The sequence below is a fragment of the Erinaceus europaeus genome, chromosome 6 (genome assembly GCF_950295315.1).
Source record: "Erinaceus europaeus chromosome 6, mEriEur2.1, whole genome shotgun sequence".
Classification (NCBI taxonomy): Eukaryota; Metazoa; Chordata; class Mammalia; order Eulipotyphla; family Erinaceidae; genus Erinaceus; species Erinaceus europaeus.
The window spans coordinates 54,800,896-54,828,738 of NC_080167.1; the positions used below are offsets into that span (position 1 = coordinate 54,800,896).

The window sequence follows — 27,843 nt, forward strand, 5'->3', positions numbered from 1 at the left end:
CCCACCAGCAGGGGGAGAAAGCTTCATAAACAGAGAGGTTGTGCTGCAGGAGTCTCTCTCTCTCCCTCTCTACCTCCCCCTTGCCTCTCAATTTCTCTTTGTCTCTATCCAATAAATTAATAAACTATAAGAGAAAAAAGACAGAAAACTGAAAGCAAAGACATTTCAGATATATTGTGGAGAAAATCAGCCAGAGAGTAGGATGAGGAAGCGGGGATGCTGTCGTAGGATGAGAAGGAACGGTTCACTGAGCCGGAATGAGAGGAAGGAACAGGCTGGGTAGAGACTGGGGAGTGAAGGCTGGGGCATAGTGATCCAGGCAGAGGACAGTTAGAGATAAGGTGCCAGAGCACAGTGTGCTCTAGAAACCATGAAGCATTCTGATCAGCTAGGGGAGGCATGAGACAGATGAAGTTAGAGAGGCAGCAAGATGAGATTTTAGTGGCTCAGAGGCCACTAGAACTCTGACTTCTGCTCTGAGCCAGATGAAGAATTACTAGCAGAGAGTGATTAATGGCTTACATTCAAAGGGCCTACTCAGCTCCTTGTTTTGAGGATCAACTCAAGAGGGGCCCCAATTCACAAGTGGTTCCACCCACCCAGGCGGGCAGGTGAACCTGTGCCCTTCCTGTCCCATTAAATTGATATGATGTAATGCTTCTAAGCATGAATTTCAAAATATGGCCTGCATTTGAGGATTATTATTGTTGTCGGTCTCTGACCTTTATGCTAACACCATGCCAGCAGAAAAAGCAGAGCCAACAAATGTAGTTTTGGATTATGAGTTCACAAGCAATAATAAAGATGTATTTTTCAGCTTCTCAGAGAACCAATACCAGATTGGTGTCATATTTATGGCCCAAAGGAAACAGATGTGTGATAACATGGACAGGGCAGATGCCAACTTTTCTGACTTGATGACTGATGAGGGCCAGTACAACAAAGGGTTTGCATGTATGAAGCTCAAAGTTCAATCCTCGATGATACCATATACATCACAGCTGAACAGTGCTGATACCCAGCCCACCCCCCCACTCATAACATCATCTTTTAAAAAAAGAAACTGGGGGGTCAGGTGGTAGCTCAGTGGGTTAAGTGCACATGGTGATGCCGGGATAGCCTGAGGGTGCTTCTTCCTGAGCTAGTGCTCTCTGGGTTGGAGAGAACTCAACTGGAGCCAATCTAGGCTGCTGCGTGGGAGAGGGATCAGGAACTTGTGCCACACTAACTTCGCAGGAGATACACTCTGGAACCCTCGGAGGCGGAAAGCAATTTCCAAGTGTCTTTAATCAGAAGAGCAGCTGTATTTATACTCTCCAAGTAGGGTGGAAACAGGATGTGACATGGAGAGGGTGGAGCGAAAAGGGAGTGGTGGAAAATCAGGGTGTGACAAGAAGAGGGGGCGGAGCAGGCGAGAATTCTACCACTGAACCACCAATGCCCTGGAGGGAGGGTGGTGCTTTATGTAAATATAAAAGTGATTTATGTAAATAGACTGCAGCTTTGAGTGGGATCAAACCAATCCCATACAGGCATACAGGTGCTTAAGCAGGATTAGAGACAGAAGCCGGGGGGAGCTGGCATACTACCCAACAGTGCAAAGTGCAAGGACCAGTGAAAGGATCCCAATTCGAGGACCCTGACTCCCCACCTGCAGGGGAGTCACTTCACAAGCGATGAAGCAGGTCTGCAGGTGCCTCTCTCCCTCTCTGTCTCCCCTCCTCTCTCCCTCTCTGTCTCCCCTCCTCTCTCAATTTCTCTCTGTCCTATCCAACAACAACATCAATGGCAATAATAACGATAAGGACAACAAAATAGGAAAAAATGGCCTCCAGGAGCAGTGGATTCATAGTGCAGGCACCAAGCCCCAGCAATAACCATGGAGGCAAAAAAAAAAAAAGAAAGAAAGAAAGAAAAGAAATTGATATCCTACATCTTGAAAGTAATAATGATCTCAGTCTTTCCTCAGGATGTTATTCTTTGACACTGAACTACTAATAATAAAAAAATTAAAATTAAAACAAAGATAACTACTTCATTAAGCTAAGAGAAATAAAAACATTGTAAGACTTAAATAGGAAAACTCTGATGAGAAAAGAATTCTTACAGAAGTAGGAGTCTAAACCTACTTTTCAGATTTGACAAAATGTCAATCTGTATCAAAGTATTATATTGCTAATACCTGCTGACAGAAAATCCCCATAATTATTTATAGATAACACTGAGGCAGTGTGGGCTGTGAGACGGACTACCTCTGACTGGAGCAAGATAGTGAGTGTTTCTAGCAGAGGAATTTTCTAGAAAAACAAATCTGACTGACAGATTATCTGATGGCTGGACTGTACTGAGTGGAATTTTACAGCTCCTTTGGAGAACACTGATCAAAATTTACAAAAAAAATTCACAAAACCATGAAACAAAAATTAAGCAAGAGGGAGAAAAAGATGAACAACAGCTGTTTATCCATAATTTTTTTTTATTTAAGAAAGGAGACATTAACAAAATCATAGGATGGGGGATACCTAAAACATAGAAGCAGCCAAGGTATCAGTCTATAAGTGACTGGCACATTCAGCATGGAATATTATTCAGTGCAAAAATAAATGAGCTACTATGTCATGGGATGGCATAGAAGAAAGAAAATGTATGTTACTAAGTGACAGAAGTAATCTGAATCACTATGTGAAATCCAACTATATGATATTCTGGAAAAGACAAAATTGAAAACAGTAGAAACCTGAGTCTTTGTAGGGCTTAGACGAAAGAAAGGATAAATGGGAAGAACATAGAGGAACTATAAAGCAATGAAAATACTCTAACTCGACAATGATGAAACTATACTTTACATGTGTGTCCAAATCCACAGAATGTCCTACACCAAGATTGAACCCTAATATCAACTATGGTCCCAGGGCTATATGACACATGGATGCAGTTTCATTAATGACAACAAATATCCCATCTGGTGGGGGGGGTATTGGTAGGGAGGAAGATTATGCATGTTATAGGCATGTAGGTTGTGGGGAATCTCTGTACCTTCTATAAAAGGGAGGTCTAACCATAGGCCAGTACACAGCTCAGCCATAAACACTATTTATAAATTCATGATAATGCAAACTGCTTGTAGAATGAATTGAAGAATTGATAGGATGCTATTAAGATGGAAAATAAGAGGACTAGATCTATTTCTGCCAGAAGACTTAAGCATATAATCATAGTTAAAATATAAGTTGTGAAAGTACATCAGGACTGAGGAAATAGCATAATGGTTGTGCAAAAGACTCTCATGCCTAATACTCTGAGGTTCCAGGTTTAATCCCCAGCACTACCATAAACCAGAGCTTTGCAGTGCTCTTGTTTGTCTCTGTCTCTCTCTTACTACAATAAAAATAAACAAAATATTTTAAAAAGAAAATAATTTGAGCAAACTTTATAAATTTTTGCTTATATATCTATTTATTTATTTATATTAGGAAGAAAGAGAGAGAATACATCACCACTCTGGCTTAGGAGGTGCTAAGGATTGAACCCAAGGTCTCATGCATGCAAATGCTTACTGGCCTATGATTAGACCTCCCTTCAATAGAAGATCTAATCTGATATTCCTTACAACCAACATGCCTATAACTGCATACTCTTCCTCACTACCAGTACGCCCCATCAGACTAGACAGTTGTTGTCATTAGCGAATCTGCATCAACGTGTCTTATCACCCTGGCACCATAGTTGACATTAACGTTGAATTACCTGTAGGTAAAAAAGCTACTGTACAGTAGAAGAAATTAAAACCCAAACAGAATGGAAGAAAATCTTTACATGCCATACATCAGACAAGACACTAATAATCAAAACATAGAAAGAGCTCACCAAACTCAACAACAACAGAAAAATGACCTGTCGTTAAAGTTCGGGGCTCCAGCAGGCCAGGCTAGCTTTGCAGTGGTGAACAGAGACTCAGGGACACACGGATGGGCCTGGAAGCTGTATTTCTTTATTCACGAACACCGATTCATAAACTAACCCAAACCAATCACCACACAGATCTGTCCTGCATCCTTCTCCTCACGCTGCCGCGCCAAGAACTCTCGAACTATGTAGCATAGGGGGCTGGGAGAAAAAGAGGCGCGAAACTAGCAAGGGCCAAACCAAATCTCTCAGAGGCGGGGGTGGGGGGGGGAGACCAAACCAATGTGAAGCATACAACAATGACCCCATCCAAAAATGGGCAGAGGATATGAACAGAATATTCACCAAGAAGAGATCCAGAAGGCCAACAAACATGAAAAATTGCTCCAAGTCATTGATTCTCATAGAAATGCAAATAAAGACAACAATGAGATAGCACTTCACTCCTGTAAGAATGTCATACATCAGAAAAGATAGCAGCAACAAATGCTAGAGAGGTTGTGGGGACAAAGGAACCCTCCTGCACTGCTGGTGAGATTGTCAATTGGTCCAACTCCTTTGGAGAGCAGTCTGGAGAACTTTCAGAAGGCTAGAAGGGGACCTTCCTTATGACCCAATAATTCCTCTCCTGGGGATATATCCTAAGGAATCCAACATACCCATCCAAAAAGGTTTGTGTATGCTCATAACAGCACAGTTTTTAATAGCCAAAACCTGGAAGCAACCCAAGTGACCAACAACAGATGAGTGCCTGAGCAAACTGTGGTATATATACACAATGGAATACTATTCAGCTATTAAAAATGGTGATCTCACCTTTTTCACCCCACCTTGGATGGAGCTTGAAGGAATCATGTTAGGTGAGATAAGTCAGAAACAGAAGGATGAATATGAGGTGATCTCACTCACAAGCAGAAGTTGAAAAACAAGATCAGAAGGGAAAACACTAAGCAGAACTTGGACGGAGTTGGTGTACTGCACCAAGTAAAAGACTCTGGGGTGGGTTGGGGGGAGGGTTCAGGTCCTGGAACATGATGGCTAAGGACTTAATAGGGATTATATTGTTATGTGGAAAACTGGGAAGTGTTATGCATGTACAAACTATTGTATTTACTGTTGACTATAAAACATTAATCCTCTGATAAAGAGAAACTTTGTAAGTCATGTTTGCAGTAAGAGGATTAGAAGCACATTCCAGTTCTTAAAAATAAATATATACCATGAATCAAAAAAAAAGAGAAAAAAAAAAAAAAACAAAATACAGCCATCCAAAAAGATCTGTGTACACATATGTTCTTGGCAGCACAACTTGTAATAGCCAAAACTTGGAAGCAATCCAGGTGTCCAACAACAGATGAGTGGCTGAGTAAGTTGTGGTATTATACACAGTGGAATACTACTCAGCTATTTAAAATGATGAATTCACCTTCTTCACCTCATCTGGGATGGAACTTGAAGGAATCATGTTAAGTGAGCTAAGCCAAAAAGAGAAGGATGAACATGGGATGATATCACTCCTCGACAGAAGTTGAAAAACAAGAACAGAAGGGAAAACTCAAAGCAGAACTTGAACTGGAGTTGGTGTATTGCACCAAAGTAAAAGACTCAGGGCTTGGTGGAGAGTGTTCAAGTCCTGGAACATAATGGACTTGGAGGGGAAGTTGGATTGTTGTGTAGAGAACTGAGAAATGTGGGATGGGTGGTGGCACACCTGGTGGAGCGCACATATTACAATGTGCAAGGACCCAAATTCAAGTCCCTGGTCCCCACCTCTAGGGGAAAAGCTTTGTCAGTAGTGAAGCCATGTTGCCAGTGTCTCTCTGTCTCTCTCTGTATCTTCCCCTTCCCTTTTGGCTGTTTCTATCAAATAAATAAAGATAATAAAAAGGTAAAAAAAAATTAAAGAACTGAGAAATGATGCATATGTACAAACTACTGTATTATGCTATGTACTATAAACCATTAACCCCCTTAATAAAGAAAAAATATCTAAAAAAAACAATTACCTGGAGGTAATATCAGAAAGACTGCCAGTGGGACTGTGGAAGTTACTGTCAAAGAAGCTGAGTGGGAAATGAGCTGAGAACTGCTAGCCTCTTAGTGCTGGTGACACTAATGTAGAAGCTCTTAAAAGGCGCCGAGCAGTAACATACGTCAAAGTCGTGTACATGTCTTCTCTGGAAGAAAAAACTGATTCAATAGTACTCTGTGATTTAACTGTTTAATGCAATACTTGTTATTTAAGAAACAATATAAACGTCTTCAAAGTAGGCCACAGTGTCTCTCAACATGTCACTGAACTAGGCACAGGATAGAGGTGTTCCTACATTATGAAGTTCAATTCTTATTACAGCACTCATTAACAAATTGGAACACCACAGAAAATCATAATGAGACAGAATTTGCTTTGCTTTTTCTACTGCGACACAGAAAAATAGACTTGATGATTTACTAATTCTTCCAACCAGGCTCTGAGAGCGTAATGCAACTTGACTGAACCCTCCCTACCACCTTGATAGGCAGGGAGTGGTGTCCCTGGAAGGAAGGCAAATGTACTAAGTCACACCATTCAGATAGTGTCATAGACTGAATGTGTCCTCCTTCAAAAAGTCATACAGTGAGGCCTTAGGAGGTGTGGTCTTTGGGAGTGACTGAAGTTAGATGATAAGATCATGAGAGTGACTCTATGGTTGTTCCTGGGACAGTCACTTGTGCTTGGGGACTCAAAACAGACACCCTTCCCTGCCTAGCCACCTTGGTTAGTGCCATGACACACTCCAGTGTAACAGCACTCACACCAATGGTCATCCCAGGTACTGGTGTCTCTCTCTCTCTCTCTCTCTCTCTCTCTCTCTTCTCTCTCTCTTCTCTCTCTCTTCTCTCTCTCTCTCTCTCTGCTGAGACCCCTGATATTCAGCAGTCAGTGACACTTATCAGGGCCATGTCACACACTGGGGACTGACTGACCAACTCAGGACCTCAAATAATGTCTGGAAATGAGCAGATTGAGGCACACTGCCCCAAATACTGAGCTGAACTTAGCATCTGCGTAAGAAAGGCAAGTTGCTTTTACCTGCAAAGAATCAGGAACCCCCTGTGCAGCTACCCACCTGGCTCGCCACTCTCAGATAAGAGCACAGGTTTCCTGCAGCCTAAAGATCCATAGACTTAATGGAAGAAGCTATTAATAAACTTTGTATACAGAATCACTACTGCCAGGATGATTTTCAAAAGAAAAGAAAATCACTTTTTTGAGTGAGTTGGGATAGAATCTTCTATTACAAATTCATTCTGTTCTCTTTTTTTTTTTTTTTGCCTCCAGGGTTATTGCTGGGGCTCAGTGCCTGCACCATGAATCCACCGCTCCTGGAGGCCATTTTTCCCCCTTTTGTTGCCCTTGTTGTTGTAGTCTTATTGTGGTTATTATTGTTGTCGTTGATGTCGTTCATTGTCGGACAGGACAGAGAGAAATCGAGAGAGGAGGGGAAGACAGAGAGGGGGAGAGAAAGACAGACACCTGCAGACCTGCTTCACTGCCTGTGGGTGAAGGTGGGGAGCCAGGGGCTCGAACCGAGGTCCTTACGCCTGTCCTTGCGCTTTGCGCCATGTGCGCTTAACCCATTGTGTTACCGTGTGTGTGTGTGTGTGTGTGTGTGTGTGTGTGTGTGTGTGCACGCGCGCGCACGCATGTGTACCTTTGACCTTCCTCAGAGGACAGTACAAGTCACCAGCATGGTCTGCCAGGACAGAAGTAAAAGTGATTGTGTCATGACTGAGGAGGACACACATACATATATGTACACACAGCTATGTACATATAAACATGTGCACACATACCCATGAGCATGCAAGAAACTGCACTCAGACTTGCATGAACATGTGTACAAATGCATGTGCCCACCCACACCAGAAGTAAGCATGGCCAGAAAGGGTAAGCTATCTGAGTTGACTAGTTCCAGCTAGGGTAAAGTCAGCATTGGGGCCCACAGCACCATTTTGAGTAGAGTTTATGGCTTTCCTTGCCAACTGACTGGACTTTCCCGAGGTGGGCCCAAGAAGACCATCGCAGCCCTCGCAGCTGACACAGGCTCTCTGCCCACCCACACAGGCTGAAGCAGCTCCTAACTCCTCTCAAGCCAGAAGGTGGACTCCATACTAAGGAGGATTCTCGGGTGTTCTTTTCAATGACCCATTGTCTGGTGGGTAAAGCTGGAACAAGGGTTGTGAAGCCTCTGGCTAGCCAGCTGAACCCTCATCTCCATGCTAGCTCTGTCCTGCCTTCGTAGATGCTATACAACTGAGGGCACTAAATCAGATATTGATGTCTAAGGCGACTCCACCAAATCCTCAGTGCTGGGCAGCCCCCTGTCACCTAGAGCCATATGTAACTTTCAGCCATGTGGTCTGGTACAAGTATCAAAATCCCCTGGGTTTTAGTGTTTCCTTCTCTAAAGTGGGACTATTAATTATCCTATAATTGTATCACTGTGATCACTGTGTGGGTTAAATGAAGTCCTAGAAATAAAACTGCTAAATCTGTTACTGGCACCAGTTCAGTAATTGCTAAACCTCCTTAAGACTTTGTTGAGCCTGATACAACTGTCTATTTATTTGGTACTTATATCTGAACAACTATTCTCTATCTGTGATAAACAGAGTTTCAAACCTGACTTGAACTTCCCAGAAAAAAACATGAATGAATCCTGAGATATAATGGGGAGCTTGATACACTCTGTCAGTTTTTCATTTCAGAATTGTTGCTAACTATATAGATTACCAGACATTTTTTCTTTTTTCAGTTTTACTAGTGATCTATTATTAATTTACAAAATTATGAGATAACATGGGTATAGTTCCACACCATTCCCATCACCAAAATTTTGTGTCCTAATTCCCTCCATTGGAAACTGTAATAGTTCTCCCAAGGTTACAGATATAGGTTGACTATTATTTCTATAGCTACCTATGTCGTTAAGGTTCGGCGGCTCTAGCTGGCCAGGCGAACTTCGCGGTGGTAGACAGAGACAGACTCGAGGACACACGGCTGGGCTGAGAAGCTGTATATCTTTATTTACCAACGGGCAAATCACCACACCATGTGCTTCCCCATGTTTTTCCTTCCGCCGCTGCTGCTGGGACTCTGGACGTCCTTAGCATACGGGGCGGGGAGAAAATGGGGCACGAAACTAGCAAGGACCAAACCATTTCTCTCAGAGGTAGGGGGAAGGGGGCCAAACCAACACGAAGAATGCCAACATATCTATAATTATATATATTTGGCAATTTTTCTTTTTTTAAATTTTAGTTATTGATTCATGAGAAATGATAGGAGAGAGAGAAAGAACCAGACATCATTCTAGTACATGTGCTGCCGGGGCTTGAACTCAGGACCTCATACTTGAGAGTCCAGTGCCTTATCCATTGCACCACCTCCCAGACCACATTTGGCAATTTTTTTCTATGATCCTGCCTCTAGTCCTTTCTTTTCTCTTTAATTTACTTAGAAAATAGAAAATATTGACAAAACCATAGAATAAGGGGGTGAAATTCCAAACATTTCCTACCACCAGAGTTCCATATCCCATCCCCTCCATTGGAAGCTTTCCTATTCTTTATCTCTTTGGGAGCATGGACCCAAGGTAATTATGGGGTGCAGAAGGTGGGAGGTCTGATTTCTGTAATTGCTTCTTTGATGGACATGGACATTGACAGGTTGACCCATACTCCCAGCCTGTCCCTATCTTTCCCTACTGAGGCAGGGCTCTGGAGAGGTGGGGTTTCAGGGTACATTGGTGAGGTCGTCTGTCCGGGCAAATCAGGTTGACGTCATGGTAGCATCTGCAACTTGGTGTTTGTAATGTGAATACTTGGTGTATTCTTTTGCTTCCTCCTTTCTTGTGGGACTCGGTTCAGTAGTTCTTGTAAGGTGGGGTTGATTGTGGCAAATTCCTTTAGTTCTTGAATATTTGAGAAAAACTTTATTTCTCCCTCATATTTGAAGGATAATTTTGTAGGATACAATATTAGTGGCTAGAATTCCCTCTCCTCTAGAACTTTGAATATGTCAATGTGCAAGGACCCAGGTTCAAGCCCCTGGTCTCCACCTACAAAGGGAAAGCTTCACAAGTGGTGAAGCAGGGCTGCAGGTATCTCTCTGTCTCTTTCCCTCTCCTCCTCCTCTCTGAATTTCTCTCTGTTGCTACCTAATAATAAATAAATAAGATTAAGTTTTTAAATTGTTTTATCTATCTTACTTACTTAGAAGTGGAATTTCTGAATCATGTAATAAGTTTACATTTAACTTTCCAGTAGTACAGAGATAGCTCACCTGAGAGAGTGCACATTTTTACCACACCTGGTAGAAAAACCTGGGCTCAAGCTCAAGAACATCACATGGGAGTATCATCCAAAAGTGGAAGTTTCATGAGAGTTGAAACACTGCTGGGGCAAGGGGGAAGGAGAGGAAGAAAGAGACTATGTGTGTCATCTTCTTTCTAGAAAAAAAAAAAAAAAAAAGGAAAAAAGAGCCTACCAGGAGTGTGGGAAGCCCCCGTGAAGTCTTGGAAGCAAAGGAAGAAAAGAAAAGAAAAACTTCCCAAAAAGCTGTCAAATTCATCCCTACAGTAGTTGCAAAGCCACCAATAATTGATTTAGTGACAGCAACCTCCAAGTCTAATTTCCCATCTGTATCTCTTACCTCCTGCACAATTCTAACTAGCTTATTTCACCACCTCTAGCACAGGATGTCGTCTGGCACCCAGATGAAGGCTTGTGAAGCAGGGCCACCCCCGATATGTGGTCTGTTGAGGCCCGCTCCCCATGAGGAAATGTCGAATGAGAACACCGGCAGGGCAAAACATCTCTGCAACTCTCTGCCATTGATCTTCCATGTTACAGAGAGCCACCTCAGCCCCTATAAACCAACTCAAAATGCTAATCAGGCCTTAAAGTTTTACTTCCTTACTTCCTAAAGATGTCAAGAAAACAAATATGTTCTTGAGTCAATATGAAAGTCATTGATAAGTATTACAGACCTCCCTTAGTGTCCCGTTATTTTAACAAATAACTAAAGGTGACAACTCAAACCCTAATTACTGAGATTGAGATCCTTAGGCATGACATAGTGTCGGGCAGCCCCCCTGCTCTGATACTGTGGTCTATTTACATAATCATTGTTTTGCCTGAGACCCGCCCTGCCTGCAGGGTATTGGTTAATCCCACTGGTTAAAACCTTCGCAACAGCTGCTATGGAAGCTTTCTACCTTCGTGCTCTTTTCTTCAACCCCTCTCCTAGCCATTTCCTTTTCCCACTTGCCACTTCCGGTTAAAGATATATATAAAGGTGTTGTCTCTGATCAATAAAGGCATTGCATTGTGTTCCCACTCCGCCACAAGTTCCTGGTCTCTCTCCCGTGTCGCTGAGTAAGCAGCAGCCCAGGTTGCCTCCAGTCGAGTTCTCTCCAACCCAGAGAGCATGTGCCCAGAAAGTAACACCCTCACGCTAGCCCAGAAACATAGAAATGTCATTGTGGGCAGCTGGGAGGTGACTGAATGCGTAAAGCACATGCTTCAAAAACCTGAGGCCCCAAAATGAATCCCCAGCACATGGCCAGTGCAAAGCTCTCATCTCTCCCTCTCACTAAATGAATATCAAACAAAAAGGAAATAGGAAGAGATGATAAATTCTGAGACAGATCTACAGTTATTGATCTAGCAATTTTTTATCTGGTACCCATTTCTCTAGGCTTGCCTCCACAGTCTGCATTCGCATTTGAGGGGTTCTGATATGCTTTTGCTGTATCACCTAAAGGGTGTAGGGGTATCCCCACCATTTATGCAGACAAGACCGCCACGGGCTTACTCTAGCCTCATAAGGCTATGGCCTTATCATTGTTAATAATTCATTTATGGAGAAACTCATGAAACTACTTTACAAGACATTCGACTTTAACTGAGTTGGGACACTGCATGCAGAGATCCAAGAATACTCAGTTAAACTTAAGACCATTATTCAGTCCCCAGGAGGCCATTCCCTACCAGATCCAGTCAACAGCCTTTTTCTCACCACTGTCAAACCAGTCCAACATCTATTTACCTTGTCAGCTTCTGGATTCCACAGACTCCATACCTACACATTTCATTTAAAACTATATAAAGAATACTTAGACCATCACAAGAAAATCTGTTCCATTTCAATGGAGATCAGTAGGCCCTAAGGCCATCCAAAAATTTCCCCACCTAACAAGGCCACTAGACCCAACTACTGATTTCATCACTGTGAAGGCCCTGGGCAGATTTTCATGCTTTCTAAAACTTTTCCTACCTGAGTCCATGGGTACAAGAAAGATCAACCCCTGCCTCATCCCACTAGCTGCGTGTAAGGTGCCCTGCATCAAGCAGAAAGGGAACTCACTTATTTTAGAGAAAACAGCACCACTATTGTCTCTAAAGGGCTGCTTCTTTTCATCTCATTGCCACGAAATTGTCGAAAAGGGGTGGGATGCAAGTTTTGGTCACTTTGACTCTGGAAGATTCACTCAGTAAAAATGGGCATTACTTTATCAGGGAGACAATGAAGCATTAAAGCACTGTACTTGGATATATGAGGCTCCTGAGGTCCCAAATTCAATCCCTGGCAGTACCATATACCAGAGCTGAGTGGTACTAGTGTCTATCTCTCTCTCCCTCTAGCTCTCTTTCTCTATTTCTCACAAATAAATAAGTCTTTTAAATAGATGCTCATTGTTTATATTTTTATGAATTCCTGAGTGGCAGATAGTAGACCCTGTTAAGTCTAACCACAGATAGAAAATATTTAGATTTCAGATTCAGAATTATGCATTATATTGCTCCTCAGACCTCATATATTAAAATTAAAGTCTCTTTCAGGGTCCATGAAATAGTTCAACCTCTTAGAGCACCAGCTCGCATGACAAGGATCCAAAGGCTGTAGGTTAAATCCCCTGTGCTACCTTATGCCACAACTAAGCAGCATTCTCATCCTCTCTCTCTTTCCTCTCTAATCCTCTTCCTATCACAGTCTCTTGTGTATCAGCATATACTAAAGGTTCCATGAAACAAGTTTATTTTAATGCCACAGGTGACCAACTTGTCCACATGTATAAGTAAACTCATACAGCACTCCCAGTTCCTTGGCTCTCAGGATTTTGTCACATAGAAAACATAAGAACTAAATAAAATAATTGTTTTGACTATATGACCACTGAGTGGTTGCCAGAAAGGAAAGAATTAGGAGGATGTGTAAACTGAGGCAAATGGATAGCTGTATGGTGAAGGATATAACTGGAGTTTTAATGGAGCTTAGAAGTGACTTGGGAAAAGAGTAACTATGTTTAGATGAACCCCTGCTGTTTGCAGTACCATGAATGAATCTTGAAGATATTGTGCTAAATGAAACAGGCCAGACAGAAAAGGACAGATATTATAGTATTTCACTCATGCCTCATTCGTGGAAAATAAAAAAAGCAAACATGCAAAATAAAACAAACATTTAAAATGGTCTTAGAGTCTTAAAACAGAATTGTGGTTGTTAAAAGGGAAGTTGATAGAAGCAAGTAAAACAGGGAAAGGAGATAGAAGTCTTGTTTTGAGTCAGATGCTGCCATACTTCTTTCTCCCTCCCCCCACTCTTCTCTATCAGGCATTGACGGGGGGCAAAGAGATGTCTACTATGAGCGGTAGAATTGTTCAGATGTGGAGTCCCTTTGACCAACAAATAAAGAACGGGGGCAGGTAGTTATGTATCAGTTGAATGCACACATTACCATGCTCCAGGACCTATGTTCAAGCCCAGGTTCCCTACCTTCAGGGGGGACGCTTCAGGAGCAGTGAAGCAGGCCTACAGGTGTCTATCTTTCTCTCTCCCTCTCTATCACCCTTTCCTTCACAAGCTCCATCCCATCAAATAAAGTAGGGGGGGAAATAGCTGCCAGGAGCAGTGGATTCATTGTGCAGGCACCAAACACAAGCAATAAACCTGGTGGCAATAAAGAGTAAAGAAGGAAAGGAAAGGAAAGAAAGGAGAAGCAGGTAAAGAGGATCAATTGTTTGCTGGTGGATGGAAAGGTAGATGCATACGTCAAAGTATAAAACAGTACACCTGAAACTTAAACAAACAAAACAAAAAAAGTGGGTAATAAAAACAAGAATAGGGACCACCAGAGGGAGAGGCAGTGGAAGGTGTACAAATTAGGTAAAGGACATCGACTTTATGGTGGAGGAAGGAAAATGGACTTTAAGTGGGAATTATAATTTAGTGTGTAGACATGATGAATTACAATGTTCTATGCCTGAAATTTATATCATGTCACGGACCAACACTACTTCAAATTTAATTATATGTTAGAGAATTCTAACTTTAACAATGAGTAATAAGACAAAGGAAATTACTTGACAAAAAAAATTAAACGCACAGGTTATGCCCTGTAAAATTATTCTTAGAAATAATTATTCCCAAACTTTGGATGTTCTCACAAATTATTAGCTGGTTATCTACATCATGCAAAAATCAGTCTTAGTACTTAGTGAAACAGAATGAAGTTGTTTAAATCAAAAATACAAAAAGACAGAATTAAGAGCCTTTATAATCTAGCAGTACTCAGGGAAAAAATCAAGGGTTTACTATCAAGGGTTAGTTAAACTACTGAGTGGCCCTCCTAACTCAACTTTTGATTCTTCATTTATTTTAAGAAAAAGACAAAGATAGTGAAGGAGATATACCACAGCACCATTCTACCACCCATAGAATTTCCGTGGTGTTAATAACGTCTCCATGTGGTGCGTAGCAGGGCCTGCATACTGCCAGGGAAATTATCTTCTGGTCCCAAGAAGAAGTTACAAAAGAAGACATTATGACCAGAGACACTTTCCCATGTTTCTCCTGTGACTCCTTGAACAACTCCATTTTCTGCCTCCAGATAAAAGGTTACAAAACCTTTACACCTTCCAACCACAAAGAAGTTAAAAGATGAATGATTCTAAGAAAAAAAATCACTGCCAGTGAAGAAGCAGAATTATTTCCTTTTCTTTTCTTCATATCCCATCTACTGTTCCCAAATCTCTCACTATTTTCCTTTGTTAGTACCTAATTGCAAAGGTTTGTGCTTTTACAACCCTTTTTTTGTAAAAATCCCTCTTTCCCCCCCTCAAAAAAAAAAAAGGTAATTAATCCTCCCATCAGGAATACTGGCTTTCTATAGTTGTTTCAAATTCATCTTAATGCCTAATGACTCAAATAAAATGTCTAGGGACCAGGTGGTAGTGTTATGTAGCATATGCAGCATATGCTACAATGTGCAAGGACCTGGGTTCAACCCCCTGACCCCACCCACATAGGGAAAACTTCAATAGTGGTGAAGCAGTGCTGCAGATGTCTCTCTGTCTTCTTTCTACCTCCCCACCCCTCTTGATTTCTCTCTTTCTCTACTAAAATAAATAAAAAGATTTAAAAGGAAGTGTCTATTAAAGGTGTCACTGATGGATTAAACAAAGACCAGACAGCATGAAGGCAATCTTGACATACATTGCAATGGAACCACCTTCACACACCTGTGAACAGTCTTGTATGTCTAATGCTGCCATGCAAATCATGAATACTACAGCCTATGTCAAAAAAGGCACATCAAGGAAGTAGTGGGATTATATGAAAATTTGTATTAGATGAAGACTTTACCAGTCTTCAAAAGTGGGTACTGGGGCCAACCAAGCACCATTTCCTTGTGGAATGTTGTTCTCATGTCTCTGCCCACCCCACCTCCAAAAAAAAGGGAGGAAAAAAGGGGAAATGGCAGGACATAGCTTTGTGCCACTCAAATAATTCATGCTGACCTTCCAGCCCATGAGTCCAGATGCCCAGAAGCCCAGGCTCTAAAATGCTCTCTCTGGGACAACTGTGCCCTTCGCTTTCAGGAGAGCAGAACAGCTAAAGATTATGATGCAGGTGTGACAGATAAGGGAACTAGGAAATGCAATCTGGGAGACACCCTGGAAACTCATTTTCAAAGGTAACAAAGATGGAGAAAGGCAAGTGACATCAGAGCAGAAACAGAGAATTCTCTTGAACCCTCAGGGGAGAAGGGTTGCAATAAAGACAGAGTACCATAAAATGGGGAGAAAGCAGCAGGGACAATGCAAAATTAAAAGTCTTGTTTCAAATTTTTTCAGGAGGCACATTCAAAGCAACTTTAAAGTACACTAAACTTTAAAATCAGGACATATACAGACAGCATCATTACTTCTAAAAACAAGGAAAGAAAGAAACAAAAACAGAAATATACTGTTCTCAAAAACAAAACTTAGTAGCTTTCATCTGTCTGAGGGTAAGGAGAGGAAGAAATTAAAGGGAGAAAACAGCTGTTCCTGGGTTAAGTCCAACTATAGGATCCTTTCTGTAAGCTCTAGCTCTGACTCTGAATTTTCTGAAGCTCCTGGTTATGATCCATGTGTGAACATAGACAATCACAAAGTGTGGAATCAAACATTATTACCATTTTCAGTGTGAGACAGTAGGAAGTCAGCACACAGTGCCTGGTTCTCCCTCTTCCAGACTGTGGACATTTTACATCCACACCAAGTGACAGCCACACATTTTGATGCAACAAAAATGCTTCAGGAACCTGTCAGACTGGAGGAAGAAATTCTATTAACGAGAAGGTCTACAGAAGCACACACGGGGAAATTACCAGCAGCCAATATAAATTTCACTGGCACCGTGGAGAAATAAATAAAGGTTTTGATCCTCCTACTACTACTCCCACAGTCTACCTTTCTTGACCAGAGCTCAGAGAGCCTATCCCAACAAGAAAGCCAGGTGGTGGCTCCCACACAGGAAGAACCAGCTTCCTGGGAAAGCAGTGGATGTTTGGTAGCTGCTGGAACAGGCCCACCCACTGGTCTTCTTTGTACGTCCTCTGGAGTAAACACCTCTAGAATATTATATGACTAAGCAACACTGAAGGGATGGAAGGGAACCAAAAAGGAGCCAGTCCTGGGACACAAGGCAGGAAGACCTCTCTGGGTTGCAGGTGATCTTTGTCGTGCACCACTGATGGCAGCAACAGAAGATTACTCAGGAATACAGCCACTTCTGGACGATCATAAAATCAAAGAGTGGGGAGAGAGAGCTCTGAGACCCTTTATTTAAAAACTCAAATGAGTAAATTTTCTGCTACGAGCATTTTACCACATATTGAAAAACTATTTTAATTTTTAGAAATCGAACTGTTTTGTTTCAGGGTTGGAAGTCAGTCTCTCATCTGATGTGTGCTTGAAGAAATAAAATCTTTCAACCCCTGCTGGAGACACAAGAAGTTCTAAGACAACATGTCAGATGAGCAAAAGGCCAGGCAGAGGTCTCCTCCTCTGGGAATATCTAAATTAAAAATGAGCCCAAAAAATCATAAAGCTGATGAAAAGATTATCTGGCCTAAGGGGACAATATCATCCTTAAGATGCAGACAGCAATTACACTCTCAAAAAATATTTATTATAATAAACAGAAAGCATTTTTTATCTTTTCAAATAAAATATAAGAAATTATGAAGTAAGATGGAAGGTGAGGTTTAAAATATTATTTAGGTGTTTTTCTAAGATATAAAGTGATGTGATAAGGCATAGGTTGAAAGAAAGAAAAATTGTAAAGAATGAAAATATAACTGATTTTACTGCATTGGAAAGGGCAAAACAGAATCAACATACAGAATATAATTCTGTGATACAGCAGACAAATTTTAGAAGTCATCACAGAGGGCAGAAAAAGGGACAGAGATTCAAAATAAAAAGAGAATTAAAGTTGTCTTGTGGGAAGGAGAAGGTGAGGAAGAGAAATGACTATGAGAGACATAAAATGAAGACAGGGCACCCAGAACAAAATACAATTATAACATATGGGACACATCAAATAACTGAAGATGTAATGCAAAAGTGTTTTATTGTAAATAAATAAATAAAAATAACCAGGAAAGGTATTTTAAAAGATTACAGACAAAATAAGTACAAAGAGGGCACTGCACATGCATTAACACTGAATTTTTAAAAATGCTAAGTACAAATAAAAATTCTGTCAGATACTCCATGAGAGCAAATTATTAAATAGGTGACTTATTTTTTTAATGTATAAATTATTTAATATTTATTTACAAAAATATAAGAGAACAGGGGCATAATTCCACACCATTCCTACCACCAGAGTTCTGTATCTCCATTCCTGCCAATGGAAACTGCATTAGTTTCCCAAGATCACAAATACAGGTTGGCTATTACTTCTATAACTATCATTCATATATATATATTTTTCTATGGTCTTACCTTCTCTTCTAAGTCCCACCTGTAACTTCTGTGTGTCCTCTCCCACCCCCTTCTCTCTCAAAGTCCTAATGAAATTGGAGTTCAGAGTCCTCTGGTCATCTTCCCCTAACATTTACCCCTCTGGGAGTATGGACCAAAATTCTTTATGGGGTACAGAAGGTGAAAGGTCTGCTTTCTATAACTGTTTCTCTGCTGGACATGGGCTTTGGCAGATTAATCCATATCCCCAGCTAATAGGTGACTTATGTCTACCTTATGTCTCTTCTAGAACCCTAAATGTTAGAAAATTGAGGAACAACTTGGAAAATTTCTACAGAAAAAAGTAGAGTTGTAATGTGATAATTCAATACGCATGAATAGTAAGACCTGTATCTTGAATGTCTGAAGTTTCAGAAATATCATGATCTACATTCCAAGGCTAAAAACATTACAAGGATATTTATGACAATGCACCATAGAAAGAACAGAAATAAAATTTAAAAATAAATAAAGACTGGAAACAAAAAAAGTAAAGAACTAGGAATGGGACCTTTTACAATGGCAAATGCCAACCACTGAAAAGAAGATCCAAATAGTATAGTATGTCTTGATTTGAAAGCAAGAGCTTAACTTTAAAAAAATAATTGGGAGGTGGGGGTGGGCAAGGTGTTGGCACATGTTACCATGGGCAAAGACCAGGGTTCAAGGTTGCCAGCCCCCACCTGCTGAGGGGAATTTTCACAAATGGTGAAGCAGTGCTACAAGTTTCTTTCTTTCTTCCTATCTGTGCCTCTCCTCTCAGGTTCTCTGTTTCTAATCAAAAAATGAGTATCTCAGAAGAAAGCATATAATAGAATATCAAATATTACTAACTTTATAAAAAGTTTTTGCCACAACCAAGAAGATTTCAAGCAGTACTAACGTTTAAATATTCTTAAATGAAAGATGGATACATTTCTGGGTAGATACAGCAATAAATCTATCAGTTCAAAAGCCGAAATGATCAAGAGCAGTAGATATAAGAGGCATGAACACCAAAAAGGTTAAAAACTACATATTAGATAACCACAGAATTGGGCCAGAAAGATAGCTCTGTCTGTGAGAGCACAGAACATGCATACAGGAGGCCCCAGAGGACCTAGATTCGATCCCCAGCACGGATTCCTGCCAGAACAGAGTGGTGCTCTGGTGGCTCTCACTCTCCTACCATTCTCTCTCTCTTTCAGAATAAATAAATGAACACATTTTTAAATATGAACAAACACAACCTTAACTACATGTTAACTATTCTATAAGATCTACTTAAAATGCACAGTAAATTAAAATTCTATTCTTTTGATGCTTATGTGCCTCTTGTAAATTAATTTTAAGAAATTCTTGGTAGATCTGAGAAGTCAGTTTAGAAAAGAAAAAGTATAACTATCCAACAAATAATTTCAAAAGTATACACATACATATACAAATTAAGAATTAAGATATTAACGAATTTCTATTTCTTCAGGATAAAATTAGAAAAAGTTAAAGCTTCTAAAAAAAGAAAAGAAAAAGTTAAAGCTTCTAGTACAGATAATTAGCAAGAATTTGGGCCAATGGTCACTCTCACATACTGATAATGAGAGTGTAACTTGGAACAACTAGTGTAGCTGGACAAGTCACAGCAACATTTTTAAATTACACTCTTTGATCTAGTTTTATTTATTCCTTCTACTTCTAAATATTTATCTGAAAAATCAAGTGCATGTGCAAGGCTATAAATTTGTTAATGATAGAGCAACAAATTTGGACAATGTGCTGTTTTGCCATGTGCAACAGCCATGTTCAAATCTGGCTGGTCCCCAATGCATTGAAGAAAGCTTTGGCACTGTGAACTCTCTGTCTCTGCTTCTCTCTCCCTCTGCTTTTCTCTCTCAAATAATAAATAGCCCATGTGCCAAAAGAATAAACAAGCTTTGTTCTATGCATAATTCAAACACCATACTCTAAAAATTATGTTGCAGAAGAAGACTAATTAAATCAAGACAAGTATATATTTAAAATATATACTAAAGACCTGGTATAGCACAAACAAGCACATATAAGCACACATGCTAACATGTGCTGGTTCAAATTCCTGTTCCCAGGGGGTCAGGGGGTAGCCCAGTGGGTTAAGCGCATGTTGCACAAAGCGCAAGGACAGGCATAAGGATCCGGCTCAAGCCCCCGGCTCCCCACTTGCAGGGGAGTCACTTCACAGGTGGTAAAGCAGATCTGCACGTGTCTGTCATTCTCTCCCCCTCTCTATCTTCCCCTCCTCTCTCCATTTCTCTCTGTCTTATCCAAGGAACAACATCAATAATAACAATAATAACCACAACAAGGCTACAAAAACAAGGGCAACAAAATGGGACATAAATGGCCTTCAGTAGCAGTGGATTCATGGTGCAGGCACTGAGCCCCAGCAATAACCCTGGAGGCAAAAAAAAAAAAAAAAAAAAAAAAGCTAGACATGGACCTTCCATATGACCCAGTAATTCCCCTCCTGGGGATATACCCCAAGGATTCCATAATGCCCAATCAAAAAGATATGTGTACACCTATGTTCATAGCAGCACAATCCATAATAGCTAAAAACTGGAAGCAACCCAGGTGCCCAACAACAGATGAGTGGCCGAGAAAGCTGTGGAATATATACACAATGGAATATTATGCAGCTATTAAGAACAATGAACCCACCTTATCTGACCCATCTTGGATGGAGCTAGAAGGAATTATGTTAAGTGAGCTAAGTCAGAAAGATAAAGATGAGTATGGGATGATCCCACTCATCAACAGAAGTTGAGAAAGAAGAACAGAAAGGGAAACTCAAAGCAGGATCTGACTAAATCAAGAGTAGGGCACCAAAGTAAAATCCCTGTGGTGAGGGGGAGAGTGGACATTCAGCTTCCCGGGGTGGTGGGGGGGGCGGGGATGGGTGGGTGGAATGGGACACAGTCTTTTGGTGGTGGCAATGCTGTTTATGTACACTCCTTTTAAACTGCAGTCATATAAATCACTATTTAATTAATATGAGAGGGGAAAAACTGATTGTATGTCTCGAACTTCTTAAAACACGGACTGAATCTTTTTAATACATAGGCTAAGTCTTTGATATGTGGACTCTCTCAAAAGCCTAGACCAGGCAGAACAGAAGCAACCGGTGGCACAGCTATATACAAGATGCTGGGTATTATACAGCAAACCCTAACAAAGGGACCTTTCAAAGTTAACCCAATTACCAAATAATGTGATGATAACAATAACTATCCATTGTCTTCTTGAACCCTAAAACAGCAGGAACCTCACATTTCCACTATAGAGCCTATATTTCCCCCAGTCCTGGAACCTTAGGGTGGGGCCCACTTTCCTGCATGCTTCTCTCAATGCATATCAAATAATATTGCATCTGCCGATCACAACCTAATCAACACAATGAGTGCCACCCCAGCATGCTTCACTTCAGACTGTGTCCAGAGACTTCAGGTGTGGAATGACAACCCTTCAGCTTCATTACTCAAGTGAGACCTTTCCTTTTATAGTATTCTCTAATCCCATTCCAGGTGGTTCACTTCCTAACAAAGTCCCAAAACCTAGATATAGACCAGGTCCCCTGAGATAGAGCATATGTTCACACATGTCCATAAACTAGGGAAAAATATATACCTGAAAGCAAAAGTACACAAGAGTCTGCAGTGAGTACCCCCCCCCAACACTTTATCTGCACTATTCCAACGTTTAGGTCCATAATGGTCCAACAATTTGTTTGGCTTTGTATCTTAACTCTCTTTTCAGCCACCAGGTTCCAGAGGCCAACAGGATGCTGACCAGACTTCCCTGGACAGAGGACCCCACCAATGTTTCCTGGAGCTCTGCTTCGCCAGAGCCCCACCCTACTAGGGAAAGAGAGAGGCAGACTGGGAGTATGGATCGACCAGTCAACGCCCATGTTCAGCGGGGAAGCAATTACAGAAGCCAGACCTTCCACCTTCTGCAACCCACAATGACCTTGGGTCCATACTCCCAAAGGGATAAAGAATGGGAAAGCTATCAGGGGAGGGGATGGGATGGATATAGAGATCTGGTGGTGGGAATTATGTGGAGTTGTACCCCTCCTATCCTACGGTTTTGTTAATATCTCCTTTTTAAATAAATACTAAATCAATCAATCCCTGTTCCCCACCTGTAGGGAGGCAACTTCATGAGCAGTGTAATAGTGCTTTAGGTGTCTCTCCTCTTTGTCTCTCTCCCTCACTCCCTTTCTGTCTCTCGGGGTCCCTCACTTTCTAACAAAAGGAAAAGAAAAATTGGTCAGTGGGGATGGTGCAGTTGTATAGGTACCAAGCCCCAGCAGTAATACTGGTGGTGGAGGGGGAGTTACTTGCCTATTCAAAATATGCAAAGCTGAGCCACTGGATATGCATGTACAAGATACTGAAAGTATGAACAGTAGCTATCTTTTTACAAGTCAAAAATCAGTCTTTTTTTCTTTGTCCACATCTAAAAGCACACAATAAAATCTCTACAATAACACTCCTCACAACAATTTGAATTGGAATATAAAATAATTGAGTTTTTATGGCTGTCCTTCACAAATCCTAGTTCGCAAATAGGAACAAGTCACAATTCTACCACAAGGCAGGGTGGAGATGAAGTTTTAAAATGGAATGTATTTATAATCAATTTAGAATATTTTTTTAAATCAGAATACCATGCATCCAAACTTGAGAAATAAGTTCAAGGCTGCATTTGAAGGAAAATTCATAGTAGTAAATATGTTTGCTACAAAGGGAAAAAAGTAAAATAAATAAATAAAACACTTACTTGGAGACATTAAGTTGAAAATAAACTACTATTTTGAAATATAAAAGTAAAGCAAAAGAAATAAAATATGGAAATACATCACAACTGTAAATAGATCCAAGGATTGGTTCTTTATAAAGCAAGCAAACCATTCCATCAAACTTACTAGAAATATAAAGGGTCACATTTTGAAAATCAGTTCTACATTTTCCTCTTTGATTTTGCTGACTTTGACATGAACTGCCCCTACTCAAGTTTAAGCATCCTTTGGAGAAGTATGAAGAGGTAAAAATATCTTACTGAAATAACATAAAGAGGAGGGGGGCAACCGGTAAGTGCACTATGTGCAAGGACCTGCAGAAGGATCCAGTTCAAGCCTCCATCTGCAGGGAGGACACTTCACAAGCAGTGAAGCAGGTCTCTTCTGTCTCTCTGTCTCTTTCCTTCTCTATCTCCTCCTTCCCTCTCAATTTCTCTGTCCTATCTAATAAAATGGGGGGGAAATGGCCACCAGGAACAGTGGATTCATAGGGCCAGAACCCAGCAATAACCCTGGATATAAGAGAGAGAGAAGATAATATTTATCTTTAGGTAAACAAAACAGTATTCAGTACTACCCTAAGAGAAGTTTTTCAGATCACACTCTTCTCAATCATTAATCAACTAACCTGACAGATACAACTCCTAACTTTTAAAAAAGTTTTTCAACTATCAATGTTTGTTTATAAAGAGAGAATTAGAAAGAGATGGAGTGATGCTCTGCATTACTCTGGGATATGAAGAGCAAGGGGTCACTGGGGACTTCATGAATGTAAGTCCCGCGCTCTACCACAACATGCTTAGCAGCTCTTGAAGCTTTCAAACCAATCCTTTTACTCCTCAGCTCCACAATTTACCTTCTTAGTTCTGTGTCAGGCTCAGAAATGACAGAAGAATAGAGCAAGAGGCAGAGAAAAACCTACACGTTTCCAGGTGAAAAGGTGAGCAGTAAGGAAAGAGAGAAAGAAAAAGGAGAGCTCTAGCTTGGAAGAGGGTATGGGTGGCCTAGAGGAGTGGAGACGACTTTACTTCCTTTCAATTAGGACTCTGAAAACAGAAATGCTCTGGGACAGTTTCTCATCCTGAAATTAATTCCATGTAGGGTCGTTTCTCCTCGACAAGGTGAATAGAGAGGGGCCCTGATAAGTAGTTTCATGAACCAAGCCTGGTCCTGGTATGTTCAGATGGGACCCAGAAATAGGTGCAAGGCTGATTCTGTAGTTATACAGCCAGAGTTAGAAGAGAGCATTGTTGCATGTGTTGGATCAAGAGTGGCAACCCAAGGTCAGACCAAATAAAGAATCTTTACCAGAACTCCCAAAGGGATGATCTGGGGAAGCTCAGATGAAACCAAGTCGGTGGGAGAATGCTTGAGAAAAATTAAAGAGCCACAAGCTGCAGTTTTAATAAGTAACTATCAACAGAGCCCCTGGCCATCAGGTAGAAAATGATAATTACCAAGGATGTCAGAGGAATCAAAGGACAGCATAAGCAAGAACCCCAACTCTTAACTCTACCTTCCAAGACCCTTTATATCTGGGTGTCATTTTAAACTCAGATAAGATGGTGGAAGGAGTCAGAAAGACTGAACATTTGTCCCCAGAAAGAATATTAGCAGGCATAACTGTTTATATTGTCACATTTGACTAAATTTTAACATGGGGGGGGTGAGGCACACAGACACCACACACACACACACACACATACACTGGTCTGGGTCATGGCTCCATAATTTGTCAATTGTGTGATTCTGGGCAATTTTTGTTTCTCCGTGTGCTTTAGTTACCTCATCTACAGAATGAGAATAACAATAGGTATGATTAGATCAGCCTGTCCTCCCAAAAAATAGCCAGTAAGCATTGTTAAGCCTTACTACTATTATATTGTCCCATCTATCACCCACAGTGTGGGACTCAGGGAGGAAGACCCAATCACCTACAGAAAAGTTAAGAAATGACTATTTCTCTACAGAAACAAATACGATGGATTAAAATCTGCACATCCCCCGTACATAAATAATAAAACTCAAATGATAGATGGGATATAAAATAGATCAAAAGATGAGTTTTAAGAAACACAACAAAATGGTGTAACAGTTGTTCCTTGAAAAAAAAATTACCAAAGAAATACTTTAAAAAAAAAAAAAAGGCAGCTCGCCATGCCATTTCAGATTGCCCCCCAAAAGAGCAAGTCCAGCACCTTTAACAGTCCCTGAACTTGGATAAAAGATGGAATGTTCCCCCATTCATTGGGAAGCTATGCTATGCTATGCTATGCTATGCTATGCTATGCTATGCTATGCTATGCTATGCTATGCTATGCTATGCTATGCTACCTGTAGTACACACAATTCTGCACAAAATAAGAGGGTCAAAATAAATAAAGCCATTCTGGAAAATCTTGTGCTCCTCCAGAATTTCTCAAAGCTTCTAACAAGCAGTAGAATTTAATGCAGTTGTTTTCCTGCACTGCAAGGTTTCTTCTCCTTTTTCCAAGGTCCTTCTTATGAAGGTGCAGGAGCCACACAGAAGCCAGAGTCAGGCAGGGAGAAGCTTAAGTTGGCCCAAGTGTCAACAATAAACAGAAGGATACACAGAAGAAAAGGGGGTCATCAGCTGGGGAAGAAAGCAAGCAAACCTACAGTGGCATACAGCACTGCTGAGGGGTGCAGCAGCAGATTCTACTGTGGAAACGCAAGCTGATATTACCCTCCTAGGAAGCAACTGCCCAAGAGTTTTCCAGAGCTCAAAATGTGTGCACTTTCTGGCCTATGGATTCCACTTCTATCAGTCCAGCCTGGAGAATTTAAAAGGAACATCTACAGGGTTTACTTTATAGAATGATTAACAGAAAAAGAAAGAAAATACAGAAAACTATCTAAATGTTTAAAATGGAAACAGTGAATTCGATTATGGTGCATGCCAATGACGAATCATGCAACAATCATAAGCAGTGTATACAAGGAAAATTTAATGACATGTTTATAATTTTTAGGGAGGAAGGCACAACACAAACTGCAAAGTATAATCTTAAATCTATTCTTTAAATATATGATTAGGAAAAACTACTGGAAGAATATATACCAGAAAAAAACCTTAATATAATCTCTAAATATTGGAACTCTGAGTGAATGTTTAATACATTTCTCAAACAATATAAACTTTCTGTAGTATGCACATAGAAGTTTTATAATCAGGTTGCACTCATATAAGTGGGAAAGTGTTAAGTCTGCATTCACCAGACTAAAACCATTCTCAATACTGCACAGAACTGCAATCTCACAAATGTGAATCCTACACCAGAGCACTTTCAAGATGAGAAGATAGAAAGCAAACCAACCAGATCCCTCAATAAAGTCTCCGGGCTTTTCAACATCTTATTACCCAGAGGGGAAATCAGCACTCATTTTTTCAAGTGCAGCAGTTTTTGTGTTTCCTTTGTTCCAAGAGCATCCACAAGGTGGAAGTCTTTAAAAAGGAGGTAGATAGAGTGAGGACTGGGTACGTACACACACACACACACACACACACACACACACACACACACACACAATCTCTCCCAACACACACACACACACACACACACACAATCTCTCCCACTCCACCCCAAATCCGCTAGACAACTCAAAGCCAGTCCCACCCGCACCGCACCGCGGTGCCTCCTCCCCTGCCCAGAGCCGCAGGTACCTGTTCGTGGTGCGCGGAAGGTGGGTCGCAGGGCTCCGGAGAGTCCTCAGCGCCACAGGGGTGCCGTGGGTGATCTCTCTGGTTTCCTCCACCAGGAGCCTATACAGTCAGGAGGAAAACTAAACTGTCACACCTTGCGGGAAGCAGCTAGCAGGCAGGCTGGGCTTGGCCCTCCAGGCCCGGCCAGGCCGGACCTCCTAGAGCGCCCAGGCTCCCCGAGGCTGCTCCCACACCTAAGTTTGCACTGAGAACTGAAGGGCGAGAGAGCGGGGCAGGCACTGACTCCAAGGGAGAAGCAGGGAGACCCAAGAAGACCGCGACCGTGATCCTACCTCAAAACTCCCTACCCAAGAGCGGCGCAAGCTGGAGCCTGGACACCCTGACTGGTCCCTCTCCGCCGGAGAGGGTGGCACTAGCCTCAAGTCTCGCGCCCTCTAGCCAACAACCACCACACCCTCCAGCCCTGCCCCGGTCTTCCCACCCAGCCAGCCCAGTTTCCAGACCGCCTCGGTCCCACCCCACCCTCCAGCCCCCGAAACTCGCCGGCTAGTCCTGCAGGCGGCCAAAGTGCGCGCGCCAAGTAGTGTACGCCCGGCGCGCGGGGCGCCCGGGACTCCAGGAGAGCACGGCTGGGAGCCGGCTGCGGGCAGGGCAGGGCAGGGCAGGGCAGGGCAGGGCAGGGCAGGGCAGGGCAGGGCAGGGCAGGGCTGGCCGGGTTGCCCCGGGTGCGGCGCGCAGGTTACCTGGAGCGGGCGGGCGTGTCGGCTGAGCCCCACAGCAGCAGCAGCAGCAGCAGCAGCAGCGAGCAGGCGAGCAAGGCGAGCAGCGCGCCCCACGGCCGCATCCTGAGCCTTCGGCGCGGCCGCCGCCACTGCTGCCCCGCCAAAGAGCAGCCAGCGCGGCCGCGACTCGCAGCTCCCGCGATCGCCGCCGCCGCCGCCGCCACACACACCTTCAGGATGCCCGGGCTGCGGGGACGTGAGAGCTCCGCGCACCGCACGGCCCCCACCCCCGGCCCAGCCTGCACAGTCGAGAAAGACGCCGCTTGCAGGCGCTCCCGCCCAGCCCGGGAGCGCGGAGCCGCCTCTGGGCT

General features: G+C 42.0%; 1 protein-coding gene across 1 annotated transcript in view; it reads right to left on the reverse strand.

Annotated features, from left to right (window-relative positions):
- Nucleotides 1–27,621, reverse strand: part of ST8SIA6 (ST8 alpha-N-acetyl-neuraminide alpha-2,8-sialyltransferase 6) — a 157,460-nt gene extending 129,839 nt beyond the window's left edge. The window contains exons 1-2 of the mRNA XM_007526225.2: nucleotides 27,494–27,621; nucleotides 26,751–26,849 (exon numbers count right to left, since the gene is read on the reverse strand). Of these exons, the coding sequence (XP_007526287.1) occupies nucleotides 26,751–26,849; nucleotides 27,494–27,594 (200 nt within the window). The 5' untranslated portion in view covers nucleotides 27,595–27,621. The remainder of the gene's footprint in view (nucleotides 1–26,750; nucleotides 26,850–27,493) is intronic.
- Nucleotides 27,622–27,843: the final 222 nt, after the last annotated feature.